Source organism: Meles meles, chromosome 10 (genome assembly GCF_922984935.1).
Source record: "Meles meles chromosome 10, mMelMel3.1 paternal haplotype, whole genome shotgun sequence".
NCBI classification, from domain to species: Eukaryota; Metazoa; Chordata; class Mammalia; order Carnivora; family Mustelidae; genus Meles; species Meles meles.
In genome coordinates this window covers 35,381,931-35,398,102 of record NC_060075.1, presented here as the reverse complement: position 1 = coordinate 35,398,102, position 16,172 = coordinate 35,381,931, and the positions used below count along the sequence as shown (strand labels likewise).

Sequence of the window (16,172 nt, the reverse complement as noted above, 5' to 3'; positions counted from 1 at the left end):
CTCGTTAGAAACATTCACTTTCACTGGGCTGAATTCACAAAGGCACCAGTATGACGTGTTTATTTTCCTGTATCTTCCCTGTCTGTCATCTACCATTTCTTCTGCTGTCATTTTTTCTGACCTAATAGCTCCCTTAGCTAATGTCTTTTTCTCAAAGCCCCTGTGCCCTAAATTTTTTTGTGAGCTAAGACAATAGAAAATAAAGTTTGTTTAGAGGTCTGTGTTCATACACAAAAAAATGAGTAGGATTTTAGAAAATTGATGGCCATTGTGTTGGCACGATGTGAAGGCCATGAAGGTTATTTTTGGTATTTAGATCTTAGGTGATTTCTCAGTTGCTATGTCCCTGGGTTTTGGGTTTGCTAAAGTCACACTTCCACATGAATGAGTTAGGTATATACCTTTTCTAGAAAAACTATCAAAGACCTTGGTACAATCTGGGAATGACTGACCTTAAATGATTAAAGTATATAAGCCTTTTTTTCCCCCACAAAACAAATAATAAAATATTTTTTAGTATGAACCCCTAACATATATTTATAAATGACATGCAAGTGCTTTTTCACTAATGTTTTATATACACTATAAAACATACTCAAAAACAGAAATTACAAATAATAAAAATATAAATGCTCCAATTAAAATATTTTCTCATTATTCTTTCATATTCCAGAGACTTGTCTTGTGCACCCCCGGGATCCATGCACAATGACCTATCCTGCTTGCAGAACTCTGGTTAAGCTTACTATGTGAGGGTAGTTACTCTGACTTGAGCTACGCCAATCAGCCTCTGCCCAACTGAAAACTAATTTAGCTGCGTTTCAAGACCTCAAATAAAAATTTTTAGCAACCAAGCCTAACATGTGGCAATGTAGCATATAGTAGGTGCACAATAAATGTTTGAATGTTGAACGAATGGTGAAAGTTAAGTAGTCCGTAAGGATGCTTTATAAACTCATTTGATTAGTTCATTTTATCTGCTTAGGTCATGTCTGACTTCTTTGACAACATGTTCACATATTCTATCACTAGTGTGTCTATCACCAAGCAGAAATGGTTGCAATACACATTGGGATTTTAAAGGTAGAGGGCTTTGAGCCAGGGCTAGAGCACTTAATTGTAATGGGAGGCCAGACCCGGGACAGTTTCCACCCATCCAAGTCATTATAGTATGAGGCGTGGCAAAACCTGATTGAAGGAAGACCATGATGTGATGATACCCATGGGCATCTGGGAGAGTGGGTGTACACTAATCAGTAGTAACTAAATAATGGTAGTTCTCAAGCTAGAGAGAGAACAGTATGATGACCTTGGGAAACCTGTAGAGAAAGGGAGAGAGGCCAGTGAGGACACACTTGTATTGAGTATCAGGGCATAGCTGTGTCTTAGGCCTTCTGCCCTTACATGACATGTTCATCTTGGGCGCTCATAACTTCTAGCCAGTGAAGTACCATCTATGTACTTAGGTTCCCAGCACCTATCCAGCAACCTTCTGGATGCTTCCAGTTCGCTCTCTTGCAGGAACCTCAGATACCACATGATCTGCACGATTAATTCCCAGATTTTCTAGATGTTTTGATCTCTGTGGGTGGTATTGCCACTCTCCACCTAGATTCAGAAAGCTGGAAGTCACCTTTGATTCCTCTAGCTCCCTACCTTATATCTCTATTTGGTTTCACTGCCAGCATCATCCCTTGCCTCCTTATTGGACTCCCAAACTCTAGTCTCAGTGCCATTGGACTTACATTGACCGTCTTCAGTTCTCCACGGATGCTTGGCTGTCCTCCACTCTCTTGCCTGCCACCCTCATAGCTCCTTCTACCTGGGGCAGTCTGTTTCTCTTCTTTTTCACTTTCTCCTTCTGGTCTCAGCAGAGACATAATTTTTTCCAGGAACTTTCTCTTGGTTACTAGACCAGACTATATCTCCCTGCTAGGTTACTATCCTAGCACCCCAAAGCTTCCCTTGCCATGCCTCTTAGCAACTCTGTTGTTAAGGGGTTGTGTAACCATACTTCCTTCTAGGCTGTGAACTCCATGGGCAGTGGTCCCACTTATCATCTTCATTGCTATGTCCCCAGCACCCACCACAGTGCCTTCTGCCTCCATACACATTTATTGAATAGAAGAATGAGAGAATGAGGGCATGGAGTACTGCTCATCAGGAACCAAGTTATGTGATTAGTCAAACTGAACAGATACAGCAAGGGATGGGGTAATTGGGAAGCTTGGGGGACACTTAGGAGCCCACACTTAATTTCTGGTCTATCAGATGCCCCCTTTATACCTTCCAGAGGGAAGATTTGTGTCTGCCTAAACAAGTGAGATAATCTGCCTTATAGTCAGATAGGTCTGAGTTCTAAATTTTAGCAATGAAATCCTGGCAAGTTAGTGGTAGAGCCAATGTAAAAATTCATTGAGAAAGTTTGTGAAAAGTACATGCATGGTTACCTGATATGTTGATGTGGCCGTTGTGATCTTGCCGTCATGCCATGCTCCGTGTAACCTATCGAAATGCTTCTGCTGTCTAATAACAGTTAACACTTTTGAGCACTTGTCCTCCTGACATTCTTCCAAATGCTATAAGAGAATTATCTTTTTATAGTTTTAATTTCTATTTTAATTATTTTATAATTATTTTAGTCATTATCTCACTAGCCCTTCTGGGACTCTGTAAAGTTTCTCTTACCATCCTTATTTTATGAGGCAACCAAAGCAGAGAGAGAGTTTGACTAAGATGCCCAAAGTCACACAGCAGAACAAGATACAGCATTTGACCATCAAGGTGATTGTACAACACAGCTTCTCATTTATTCCTAATATTTTTATTTGAATTTTATTTCTTTCCCATTAAGAAGATGTTTAAATTCAAGGATTGACTCACATGTGTGCAACACTAAGTACTCTGCAAAATTATCAAATATTTATCACTGACTGTGACTTTCCAGAAGAGTGGTATAACTTCTTGATATTCATGGACTTACCATCTTTGTGAGGCTATCAGAAAAAAAAAAAAAAAAAGGCAAAGGAAATAGTAAGAAAGGGCTAAAACAGAATCTTTCAGAGTGGTTACCTTCTTCCTGTTTCTTTGATTGCAGATAACTGTGCACTACACAGTGATACTTTGTAAATGTTCATTCTTGAGTGGTAATGCAGTGATCCTCAGAACTGATCTGCTTCCGTCAAGTAGATTCCAGAGTCCAGGCCCCTGTACAAGTTTTCAGGAAAGTTAAGGCACTTCTATGCACACCATATCTGAAACTTCTTTACTGAAGAGAGAAGAAAAATGTGTTAGGCTAGGTCATTAGGGAACATGTCATTTGTTTTTTGGTGAGTATGGTCTGAATAACTGTTATCAGAAACTTGGAAGACTGTGTTTTTCAGATTTAATTGAATGTTTGGTTGCACTGACTCTAAAGAAACAGATCTTTTCAATTACTTGGACTCAATTCCAGTTGGTTTTTTTGAAGAAATGAGATTCCTGAGATATTATGAATGATATACCTAGAAAGATCTATCCAGTGCACATTTTCTTCCATTTTGGGTAACATGGCTATGATTCCTCTCTTGTCCTAGAGATTTGAAAAATGAGTTTGTTCTACCTTTTTACAAATGAATTCTGCATTTCACTTACAATGAATGAAAAAAGAGCACAGGTTATGTGAATGTATTATTAAAATACTTCATATCTGCAAATTACTTTGTACTTGTTATTCTAAGCTCTGTCAGATTAAGCTACAATCAGAACGTCTGAGAGTTCCTTGGCTTTTGACTTCCGACCACAAGTTTATCTCACCACAGAAGCCATTCAGGGTGTCATAGGCCTGGCTTGGGGCCCTGGGCTGCCGTGTCCTCTATGGTGTCAGTCTTGTCAGCCTGGATGCCTCTCCTGGCTTCAAGCAAGTGCAACTGGTTTTATGGAGCTAGGATCTATTTGCCCAGGATCAAGGCTTGAAAAAGAGAATAAAGGTAATTTAAGAGGAACAGAGTAAGAAATTAAACACTCTGCTAAGGGGCACAGTTTATTTTTTTTTTAAGATTTATTTTTTTTGACAGATAGAGATTACAAGTAGCAGAGAGGCAGGCAGAGTAAGGGGCACAGTTTAAAAACCACATTTCTGCTATCCCACATGTAAAGTTTGATAAATATTTGTACTCTTTTTGGTTTTGCATTGTCCACCCTAAAGGTTTCTCCTTCATTCAGATAGTTCCCAGAGCTTCAGTAGGTCTGGGAAGGACTGGCAAGAAAGGCTGGGAGAGAGGGATTGGGGTGAGTATGGCCAGGAAGATGCCAGGGCAGCCAGGGACCAGCCAACTCTCTCCTTTCTCCCAGCCCTTAGAAGAACCCCTTGCTCTGAGACAGCCCATTCAGGCTTTGGCCTCCTGACCCAGAGGGCTTGGGCGAGAGGGAGCCCACATTGTATCGCCCCCGGCTCGGGCCACCCGCCAAGAGTTCGAGGCCGCCTGATCCGGATATGATGAAAAAGAGCAACAGAGGGAGAAGTGTTTCAGGAGTGGAGGGGTGGAGGACGGGGAAAAGAGAGGCAGAAGGGGAACAGTCCCCCTCGGAGGGGAACGGGCCGGACTGCGCTGGCTGGAAAGAGGGGGCGGAGAGCTCAGAGTCAGAGGAGCGGCCGCTGGCGCAGTTGCCGCCACTGCAGTGTCTGGGCTGAGCCGGAGGGAGGCGGGGAGGGACTCGCTGGGGCAGACGCCAGTGCTGCCAGGCCGCTGGGGCAAGATGCCGCCGCTGCCAGAGTTTTGCTAACTTTCCGGGCGGAAGAGGAGGAGGAGGAGGAAGAAGGGGCTTTGAGAAAGTTGGGGGATGCTGAGGTAGGTGGTGGTCGGCCCGGCCAGGAGGAGGAAGAGGGGTTTGGTCCCCTTCCCCAAGCTTCCAAATCCAGTCTCCCTTCCCCGCCGGCCTTCAGCGCCTCCCTCCCCCCTCCCACCCCTACTGTCCTCGTGCGGGGTAGCAGTGTTCCTCCCGGGTTTCAAATCAAAACTTCTCTGGGGTGGGGTTTGGGGGAGGGAAGCGGAGGGGGAGGGAAGCGGAGGGGGAGGGAATGTCCCGTAGGGGTGGTGTGCTGGTCTCTAAAAACACTTTTTTTTTCCGCCAGAAGCAGTCAGTCCTCTGCACCCAACACCTAAGAGCCCTTCGGTCCGCCCCCGGGGCGGAGAGCTAGGCGGCAGCGCGGCGCTGGCTCCGTGGAGCGGCCCATGTCCGGTGCGGGTGAAGCCCTAGCTCCCGGGCCCCAGCGCGGGGCCGAGGCTGGCTGCGGCCGGCTGGGCGCCCCAGCCCAGGGTGAGTGCCTCCTTGCAAGTTGCAAGACGCTTTGTCATTGTCGCATTTTAAAAATTTGTTCACACGTTTACTGATCGGGGGGGCGGAGGGGTGGAGGTTGGTGCGCGGAGGACGGATTCTCACCTCGTAGTTGTGAACTTTTGCACAGTTACTGTTACTCAGACAAGTTCTCCAGGACTCCTGCCCCAGATCAACAACCGGATAAGAGGGCGGGATCCGCTGGTCCTTCCACTCCCCCTTCCTTTGGTTGCGGGGGGGAAAGGGGATGACATGACTGCGTCTTTCTTAAGCATATGCATTTTGGGGCCTGAGACTCAAATGTGTGTGATCCCTCCCTCCCCTTCTTCGCTTCGGTTCTAGTGTCTTCATCAGATCCCGGTGTGCTGCTGCTCTCTGACCAAGTATGCGCTCTCTGGTCATCTTTCTGTTCCTGTGGGCCACCCTGTGACTCCCTTGATGATCCAGGTTTCTGTGACCCACTGCTTGGGAATGACTCTCACATATGTTTCAGTAACTGTTTTGTTTTGAAATAAAGATGCTTTAAAAGAAACACTTTCCAAGAATGAATTAGCTCCTTTGTGTTCTTTCAAAGTGTAAACACAGGCAACCTATAAAGAAACTAATCTTGTTTCTGGGAAACTTCGCTAACAAGCTTATAAACAAGTCAGGCAGTATCTTTTTTCTCTTAAAGGTAACCTACTTCAGGTCTTCAATGGCGACGTGAACAAGGACCTTTCTCTTCAGATGCATTTTCCTCTAAGTGTGGCTCTGATTTAAAAAGTTCTGATACTGATAAAAGCTAAATGTTCCAGATCTCAGAAACCTACTTAGACTCTTGATTTTAAGCATATCTGATAGCTTTTCTTTTCCTTTGACCATAATGTGTAGCGAGTTTCTTGGGATTTTGTTTTTGTGTTTGTATTTGTGTTTGTTAAGGCAGCAGAAATGGAAAAGAAGAAGTTAATGTTGAACTCAGAAACGGTTTTGCAGAAAACATCCATGGCTAAATTAGAATGTTCTGGCATTCAGGGCTGTTAAATTGAATTATGTTTATCATTGCCTTTTGCCTCTAAACAGTGAGTCATTTTTTTCTGAAGAGAAAATAGAACGAATCAGAGAACTAGAATGATCAACATATTTTCCCAGAAGCAGCCCACGTTCTTCACTCTGTATTGCCAACGTAGTCATTTTCCTGTTAGGCATGCCCTTCATAGACTTATCGACTCATTGATGTTTATGTTCACACTTGAGCTGTTAATCAGTCTTGTTAAACGATGCTTATGTCAAAATCCACACCAGATATAGTATGAAAACAATTGATTTGACATAGTGATATCTACAGTGTCCAACTTTAATACTGCATCTTCAGAGTCAGAACTTGCAGTGGTACTTAATATACCTGTGCAAATGCAATGCTGTAGAATACCCCAGGATCTGACATTAAGAAGTGGTCATCTAGAATGGTCTGATGGGCAGCTGACTGCATACAACACCTACATTATCAGTGTGGAAAACTCTTGGACTTTGTTGTACCTGAAAATTGGCTTATCCTCCACAACATAGTTATATAGTGCTTTTTTACTAGTTTATCTTTGACTCACAACATCCTTTAAATAGGCATCAATTTAATTGTAACCATAATACAAAGTTGATCTTTTAAACAAAGATTTCTCAGAATCTTGTTATAATACTGTGTCTCAAACAAGCAGATTTCATAAAGTGTATTGAAAGAAAAAAAGAAAGATTGAGCCAGTAGGTAGAATAAGAGCTTCAAGATGCTGCCTTTCGTGGTTAGGTTGGTTTTACTGGTAAAGACATTAGTGAAGAGAGCAGCTTTGCTCTCACAGAGCACTTAACTCTCAAGCTCTTGCTTGAGTTGTTCTATCCTCTTCCTTCTGTCCTTGGATTCTTTTATCATACTTTCAGAAGAACAGTTTAATCATTCTCTGGTAAATTGTGGGTGCTTAGCTAATGGAAACTTAATTTAAAATTTTCATATATTGAAATCAGTGAGAAGAATGGAGTGTTGTAGGAAAATTAGCAGAAAATACCTTTTCATGAGCGGGACATAGAAGGTCAAGTCTTAACTTGTAAACAAAGATACATAGATGACAACATAAAACCTATACATTTATTACTGGATTATGAAGATATCCATACTGCTAACTGAGGACCTATAATGTTCAAGTTAAAAGACATTTTAGGGGGTCTATAGTGAACTCAACCATCAACTCTAGCTTTCCTTTCTCCATTCTTTCAGATGGTTAGTTAGACCCCAAAGTGTAGCTCATTTTACTCATCAGCATTCAGAGTTAGAATGGTTTTTCTTATTAAAAGCATAGTTCTCTTTCTTCAAAATTTCTACTCTTTTCCTGTGATTCTGGAAGGAAAATTCTATTACTTTGAAAGCATTAAAAGTATTTTCTGTGTATTTTGAAAATTGTTACAGAGCAAGGACATAAGCTCATATGCTCCAGGCTGTGAGAGGGAACCGGGACCCAGGATGGATGTCAGAAGAGAGGGAGCAGCAGGGATTGTGGGCCGTAGGATGGCTCATGGGCCAGGAGGCTCCAGCTCATTGTTGCCATTTGGGCTAATATCTTCCAGTATTTCAAGAGACACTGGAAATACAGGTCTTTATGTATCATCTCTCCCTGTTTAAAAGTTGGCTATTGATTAAATAAAATCTTTGTCCAGGCCAACAAACAACTACACTTTCAAGATGGAAATGGCCTCTAGGCAACTGATCTGTTATCTCTGTTACAGAAAATAGCACGTAAACATATATTTATAACTATGCAGAGAACCTGTATAAATGTCTTAGTAGGTGAAGGATGAGTAAAACGTAATATCGTTTTAAGAGAGAGTGGATCCTAATATGTTGTATGTTAATTAATTGAATTTAAATTTAAAAGATGTGGATGTGTATGTGGTTATCAAATTGTCATTTTTTTTTTCTTTTTCAGATTAGACATCTTAAAATTCATTGTGTTATCAACATAGAAAATATAAGTACTTACCTTTTGGTGCAGTAGTTACTAGAATCCATATAGCAGAAAGAGCTTTTTAATTAAGTACTTCACTCATACATTTGGGACTTGTGACCAGAAGGGTTTTTAGAAATAATTTTGTCCAACTTGCTCACTTTTTAGAAAGGTTTCCCAAAGAATTTAAGTGACTTGGCCAAGGTCTCATGCAGTCAGTAGAAATCAGGGTAGAACCACAAATTGTGGAATATATGTCACTGTGATAAATGTGGTTGAAGGAGAGAATCAATACAACTGTGTCCTATGGCTGGATGAATTAAAGATAATAGGCTGTGGATACTGTGAATCACTTGAGCCTGTTCCAGTCCCTGCATCACGCCCCCACCCCCCACACGCCCTATTGCATTTGCCAAGACTTAGGCTGTTGGACTGTGAGTGCTGGAATATACTTTAATGTGATAATGTGTGATTTAATGCTCTCTTTTCTCTTGGGAGAGTCCTCTGAGACTATTAGGCAGACATTTCATAGCAGGATGCAAAATGCCAGTGAAGTTAATTAAAAATAATTTAAAATAGAAGCTAGGGAGGAAATCTTTGAGTTGAAATTACATAAGAAGAGCTTCGACTTAGAAGATTAGCTGAGTTGTCAGGAGTTTATAGTGGCTAATCAGATTTCCTTTATGGGAAGCCTGTTTATTTCATTTTATGCAGCATATGCTTGTAATACCCATATTCTTCTATTTGTATCATATTGTTTTATCCTTCTGGTTAAGGATGGCATTTCTCAAAGTGTGTCATCTTTGGATAGCTTCTGTCTCTGGTTCCAGTCGCGGATGACTGTGTTTCCAAGAGATAGCTGGCAGCATCTGGAGGCCTGTTTAGTAGACATGCAAGGAGTGGAGTGGGTCCTCCTGGGATCTAGTGGGTAGAAGCGAGGGTTAATGCAAAATATCTTAGAATGCACAGGACAGAACAGCCCCTTACAACAAAGAATTATCTGGCCTTAGAATGTTAGTAGTGTTGAGATGCTATCCTGATCTCTCGAGGCAACAGACATTTTTGGTCCCCCTCTAGACTTAAAGAGTCCATTTCTGGGTGGAAGGCTCAAGAATCTTCACTTTTAACAGGCTCCAGGTGCTCTTTATTTCTGGTCGGAAATCATTGTTTTAGAGTCTTTTATCTGTAGGAAGACAAGTTATCGTAGATTTCTAGTAAGTCTCTCTCTTTTTTTTTTTAGTAGAAAGAATTCAGAAAGCTTTTAGAAAGTTTCTTTTTCAAGTTCCAAATTTTCAGTCCTATCACTCTGTGTATTACTGATTTTCAGCATTTTTATTACCTACCCAATTAACAAAAATAGTGTTGAGTATTCATCTTCAAAGAATTTTCTTAAATTTTGTTTACCACCATACAAATGTATTATGTGTGAACATTAGAAAAGAAATACATAAGAGTTGTAGGCAGATGAGATAAAAATAAGTGAAATAGATATTTTTATACTTTCTTCCACCAGTTCCGCAGATATACTTGTCCTACCGCCCTACACTTCTCTTTGGAGATCCCAGGATTATGGAATAATGAGGCAGAGATTGCAAAATTTGCACGTTAGTTGTGTTCCTTTGTGAGCTGGAGTTTTAGAATCTCAGTGATCCTTTCTTATAGAAACAGTGATCAATTGAACCTTGTTATGTGACAAGTACAGAGAGAAATGGACTGAACGAAATCAGGGTCTCGCAGAATGATGGGGAAATACATACATTCACCCATAACTATAATGCAAGGTAGACTGATAGGTGCTATAACAAATGTACGAAGGAAGTATAAAGGCAGAACATGGAAGTGAGAAAGTATCTCTAGCTGGGGCATTTGGAAAAACCTCAAGGAAAACTTGATTTGAGCTGGATGAAGAACCATGATCGCAGGACTCAGCTCTGTGAGATGGATGGTGGGAAGCAGAGCTTGGAGGGAATTACTACAGAATGCTAAGTACTTTGCTAAACCCATTGTATGGATTGTAGGAAGAAACCAAGAGTGAGATAAAGTTGAGAAGATAAACTGAGGTGATTTTGAGGATGGCCCTAATTCTCCATGGAAGTGTTTGAATATCCTTAACTGTGAACAGTGGTGAACCATTAAAAGTTCTTGAGAAAGGGAAGGATGGGTCCTGTTTTTAGGAAAATAAATCTGGTGGCAGTGCAGAGGATGGTGTTGGTGGGAGGGGCAAGAGTGAAGGTAGTGATTATCCAGGAAGCTATTATCACCTGACAAAAGAGGATATAGGGCAGCACGAGTAGGAGTAGAATTGAGAAAATGAGTTTATAGCAAAAGCAGGATAGAATTCTACCTAGATATGAGAGCCCCTGGAGGGATTTTTAGTCATCATCTGTGACTCTCCTAAAGCAGAGTCCAAATTTTGTTGAATTCAATTGATATAATTGGGCAACATATTTAATACAGGAGATGCTGGAAAGGTAAAAATTTAAGGTATTCCACAGGTTTGCCTTTTTAGCCTGAGTGACAACATAGGAGGAGCTGTTGAGTCATCTTTTGATCCCATTGGTCCCTGGAACTTACCCTTGACACAAGAGCCAATAAGCCATGGAAAAGTAGAACTTGTACCTAGGAGGGTGGTGAGGGTCAGGCCCCTAGGCTAAAAGCTCACCACCAGGTAACTGATGGATGGGCACAAGAATGAGAGAGAGGACTGAGGGGCAGACTTGGAGGTATGGGTACTCTTACGAAGGAGAAGGAAAAAAATGCAGAAAGAGAGACCATAAGGAGTGGTCACAGAAACATTAGAGGTTTAGTGGTCGTGGAAGATGAAAGAAATTGCAGTTTGGTAAGGGAGAAGTATGGTGTATAGAAGATTTCTGTTGGATGGGTAGATTTTGAGCATGCTCACCACATGCTAATGGAAAGAAATCTAGAGGATAGAGAGATTGAAGATGAAAGTGTATGGAGCATGGTGATGGTGTGATGGGTGTGTGTAATTGAAAGAGTAAAATTCTGGGACCGAATGGGACAGAGACCAGTCTTAGGAAAGTAGAGAATATTCCCTTTTCAGATGGGTATGGGAGAAAATGATGAATGATAATCTAGAGAAAGTTTGATAGGAAAAAGAGATCCTGGGAGGCCTTGATCTTCTCAGCAAAGTAGATGGTAACATTTCCTGGGAGCAAGACTGGGGGTGGTTTAAGAATGAGCTGAGAAATTTGAGATGAGTGGAAAAGATTTCAAAGAATGAAGTATTCAAGAGGGATTCAATCTGGGGCAAACAAAAGTCTGCTCAGTAACACTGAGGGCTTAACTAAGAATGAATGGCATGAATTTTTAGTGGACAAGGTCAGCATGGTTGATTGCCTTTCTCAGCAAGGAGCAGGAAGGAGCTTGAGAATAGAAGCTGATAGAATGAATTTTTGGAATTAGCAAAGGGTTGGAGGTTGGCAGGGTGGAAGCAGTGGGGGACAAGGGAGGAGGATTATACATGTGTGGGAAGAGTGTGTTTGTTCTAACTAATCTTGTGTTCTAGGGCACATGGGGAGCCTGAGAGACCAAAGCGCAACTGGCAGGGAAAGGTTTCGGGGCAGCAAGAACTGTGCCTGTTGGCCTTGTTTTGGTCAGTTAACATACAAGGATTTTTATTTAAAAAAATATCTATCTATCTATCTATATGTGTGTGTGTGTATAAAAATATATATATACATATAAAATATGAATAATATACAAATAGTAAATACAATACATATAAAAATATACATATATGTGTGTATATACATATATATAAATAAATTGAATGACCTTTATAGGGCTAGTGGGGAAATTGGAATTTTTGGGTGTGTAAGAGTCTTTCCTGTTTCTTTGAACCTTATTTCCTGGATCTTGTTGAGGTGATTTCATGGAAAGTTCTAATACCAGCATTATATTTTTATAATAATAAAAGATTTGGGGAAAATAAGGAAGCATAAATCGACACAATCTAAAGTTAAGCCATTTGCAAATGGAAAATTAGAGTGATACAATAAGCAACAACAGAGGATAACAATTCAACCAAATTGTCTTTCTGAGATAATGTAATTATTCTACTGTATGTAAAGGCAAGGGATGTGATTTTTATGTTTCTGTTTCTAAAGGTTTTTATAATCCGTTTTTGTTAAGGGAAGACAGATTCTGCACTGGCTAGATTCTGGATGTTTGGCTAATTGGATGTTGGTGAGTCAGTGGAGCAGGTGAAGGACACTTCAGTCCTTCCTGCTGACCTAATCTTTACATGTGTTTGTGCGCCAATTTTTTGGATGCTTTGCTTTTCTTTATCTTTTTGGCTCTGTCTCTTTTTCCAAACTTCCCTCCTCTCCTCCTTTCCTGAAGTTAAACTTTTCGTATCTTCTTTTCACGTCAGCACACATATTCTGAAGAAGGAAAGCTTTTAATTTTGTTTTTGAAATCGAGTTGTTTTTAAAAGATTCTAATTTAATCGGTTAGGGTTCACCAAGTAGGAGCTGTGAACAGAGTTATTTTAACATTAATTTCGTTTGTGGTTTCTACTTGCAGTCCACTTCTGTTTTCAGATTCACACCCATGTGATCTGAAGTGAGATGATTCATATGCATGTGCTTTTATGCCTGAATTTTTTAGTAGTTTCAGGAGTCAAGTCTGAAGTTAATTTTCATGCCAGCACATAGATTTCATTACTGACACATTTGAAGAGAAACCCTGTTAACAAACATTTTTTTGTGTGCCTACTATGTACAAAGTCCTGTGAAGATTAAAAATGTGTCATGCAGCGTTTGCCCACAAGGAATTTATAAAGTAGGCAAGAGAGAGGATGAGATATAAATGTGCCAAATTAAATTTTAATTCCTTGTCTAAATACCAGTTGCACATTCCAACAAGAACCGTGTGACAGATGAGTTGATGGCCAGTTGCCAACTGACGGGTGTAGTTCTCGAGCATACAAATTCAGAGGTTGAATGAGAAACTCAGAATGGCAACGAGTCAGTTTTGCTGGGTTGGACTGCTAGTGATCCCCTCTGAAGAACACGCAGTTTGTAGGTCTTTATGGTTTGGAGTATGCAGAGTTGAGCACTAAAAATAAAGCAATTTGTGGTTGAGTAGGTGACAGGCGCTCCGAAGGCAGCTGGCAGAGTACAAAGGAACTGGCTTCCCCTTCAAGATACAGTCCTCCTGCTCTTCCATGATGGACCAGCCCTTGATCTTTTGGGCTCTAGAAATGTGGACCTACTCTGTTCTTAGTTTTTCCATCATTTAAGCAACATGCATTTTCTGAGGGGTATTACTTTTTATTTCTCACCAAAATGCAAGATGAAATTAAAGAGTGTGGGGAAGGTGTAGGAGCTTACATTAAAATGTATACCACATGAGAATAAGTATACCGGGACGCCTGGGTGGCTCAGTGGGTTAAGCCTCTGCCTTCGGCTCAGGTCATGATCCCAGGGTCCTGGGTCCACATCAGGCTCTCTGCTCAGCAGAGAGTCTGCTTCCCTCTCTCTCTCTGCCTGCCTCTCTGCCTACTTGTGATCTGTCAACTAAATAAATAAAATCTTAAAAAAAAAAAAAAAACTATACCAATTTTTCATCAGTATGCGAAATGAATTTACTTTTTCTTGAGCTAAGGCATAGCATATTCAGTCTTTGTGTTAAAAATATTTCTGGTTGGAGGAGATAAGGGTTGGTGGCACTGGTAGTGGACACAGGAAAAAAAAAGTCTACATCTGAGAGAAATTGCGAAGTTGTAAGTAGCTGGGTCTTCTAATTGATTTTGTTGGGAAAGGAGAGAATTGAAAGAGGAGTCTGTGAATACCATTAGCCAAGATACAGACTACAGTTGGAGAAACAGGACAGAAGAGAAGTGATGACTTTTAAGAAATGTCCTGGAGTTGCTAAAGAGGTACTGATGGAGAGTTCACTTCAGATTTGTGGGTCAGGACATGGGAACAGGCCTAGAATAATGGATCTAGAAGTTTGTCTCCTAGAGGTGGTCATTATGGACCCTGTAGAAGTTAATGAGATTACAAAGATTATGGAGCCAGCATGGGTTGGTTGTCTTACAGGAGAATCCAAAGAAGGTAGTATCTCAACGAAAAGAAGCCAGGTTCGTGAATTCTATGAGAGGCTTCCAGTTTGGGCCTTTAGGAGAAGTACCAGAGTGCATAGATTCCATGATAGACTGTGTCTAGCATTCTGAAGTCCAAAAAATAAATTCCAGTACAGCTCTGATTCTCTTATCATTATCTTATTTATGGTTTCACTGCTCTGTGAAATGCTCTTCTCCATCCTCTCTCACTTAACCTATACCAGGATTGGACTCAAATCATAGCTGTGAAAAAGCCTTTGCAGAAGAAACAACCCCCTTTGGTGCACTTTTGATTTCCGTTGGCCTTCATTCTTATAACAGTACCAAGTTAAGGGTTCATCTCCACCTGATAGAACTGAGAGGTAACAGAAAAGTTTTAGAATTGTGTCAGTTAAAACAGTGATCATGAAAAGACTAAAGATGGGTGTGTGACCTCATTTTAAGAAAAGGGGAAGATGTCAGAGTCCTCAGTTCCTTTTTGTCATAGGCTTAGTCATTTAATAAGCAAGAGAACTGCTGTAGATACGGCTTCTCTGTGTTCTCGCAGTCAGTAAGACAAAACTCTTGCATAATAGCTTTCTAGACGAGATGAAGAAGACTGGCCTGTCCATAAAGGTGGGCAGAAGTTAAAAAAAAGGCCCTGAAAAGCCACTGAAGAAATTAAGGGTGTTTAGCACAGAGAAGATAAAGACACAAGAGCATGAGATATTTTCCAAGATGAGACTGTCACATGGAAGGAAGATTAGACTTAGATTGCAAAGAGCAAAATACGATGAATCAGTGAAAAAGACAGGAAAATAGATTTTAGCCAATTGTGAGGAAAGTCTTTGAATTGTCAAAACAGTCCCAGACTGGGGTGAGCGATGTGCTGAGGCTGTGTCCAGGTTCCTGCCTTCACTCCTTGGGTTGTTCTTGGGAATATTTGATGGTGGTAAGTATTCATCTGACTTCAGGTTATGGGGTTGGGTTGAGACCTCTAAAAGCCCATCTAACTCCAGATTCCATGAGCCGGTGAGTGTTTGGTGTTAGCATGAGTATACTTGGTTGAAAGAACACAATTGAACATCTATTTGAAGAGGCGGGAGTTCACTAGGCCTCAGGGTAGGTCATCCTGAAAATATATCTTTAGGACAAGGAACTGTAGTTTAGATGTCAAAGGGAGGAGATAAAACGTGACTGAAGTAATGTGTCCTGGTTGCCAGTAGGAGCTCGCTGTCACCTCACCTCTCCCTGCTCCTTCTGCTGTTTATTTAGAGCCCCAATTGAGATATTACTGGAACTACAGCGGCATTTTGTACCTATTCTTTTGCATAGTCATACTCAATTTTATGTTGATCTGATTGCGGAATTGTTTTCCACTGTGCTGTGTGTATCACCTGCTCTCCCTACCCCGACCCTGTGAACTAGTCCAGTCAGTGTCATTTGTATCACTTTTGCATGTAAATGCGCCCTAAGCCTCTGAATGCATAAGAAGCCCTTTGAAGGAGTGCATTTTAGATTTTGTTCTGAAGTCTTAATTTTTCAAAATATTGGTAACAGTGAATCCATTCAATTGATTGAGGCATTTATGTCTGTAAATTTCATAATGATCTGTGCTTATACAATAAATTTATTGTCTTTACAGAATTATGAAATTTTACTCATATGCTCATTCATCTGTTAAGAATGCTTTTTGTTGTTGTTGTTTTTGGACAATGAGATTTTGATCCATTTGAGAGCAATAGGCAAAGCAGGTTGGTTTTGCTGTGCTTCTTGAAGGTCATTAGGCTTGAGGGGTTTGTTTGTTAGTGTTTGTTTGA

The 16,172-nt window shown here is 40.9% G+C and overlaps 1 protein-coding gene across 2 annotated transcripts in view; it reads left to right on the top strand.

The window, feature by feature from the left end:
• The first annotated feature begins 4,538 nt into the window (after positions 1–4,538).
• Positions 4,539–16,172, top strand: part of MDFIC (MyoD family inhibitor domain containing) — a 90,521-nt gene continuing 78,887 nt past the window's right edge. The window contains exons 1-2 of one of the 2 annotated variants that reach the window (XM_046021562.1): positions 4,539–4,829; positions 5,117–5,298. In XM_046021562.1, coding sequence (XP_045877518.1) covers positions 5,214–5,298 — 85 coding nt within the window. In that variant the 5' untranslated portion in view covers positions 4,539–4,829; positions 5,117–5,213. Of the gene's footprint in view, positions 4,830–5,113; positions 5,299–16,172 lie in introns of both variants that reach the window. The other variant, XM_046021561.1, reaches the window with a different exon arrangement.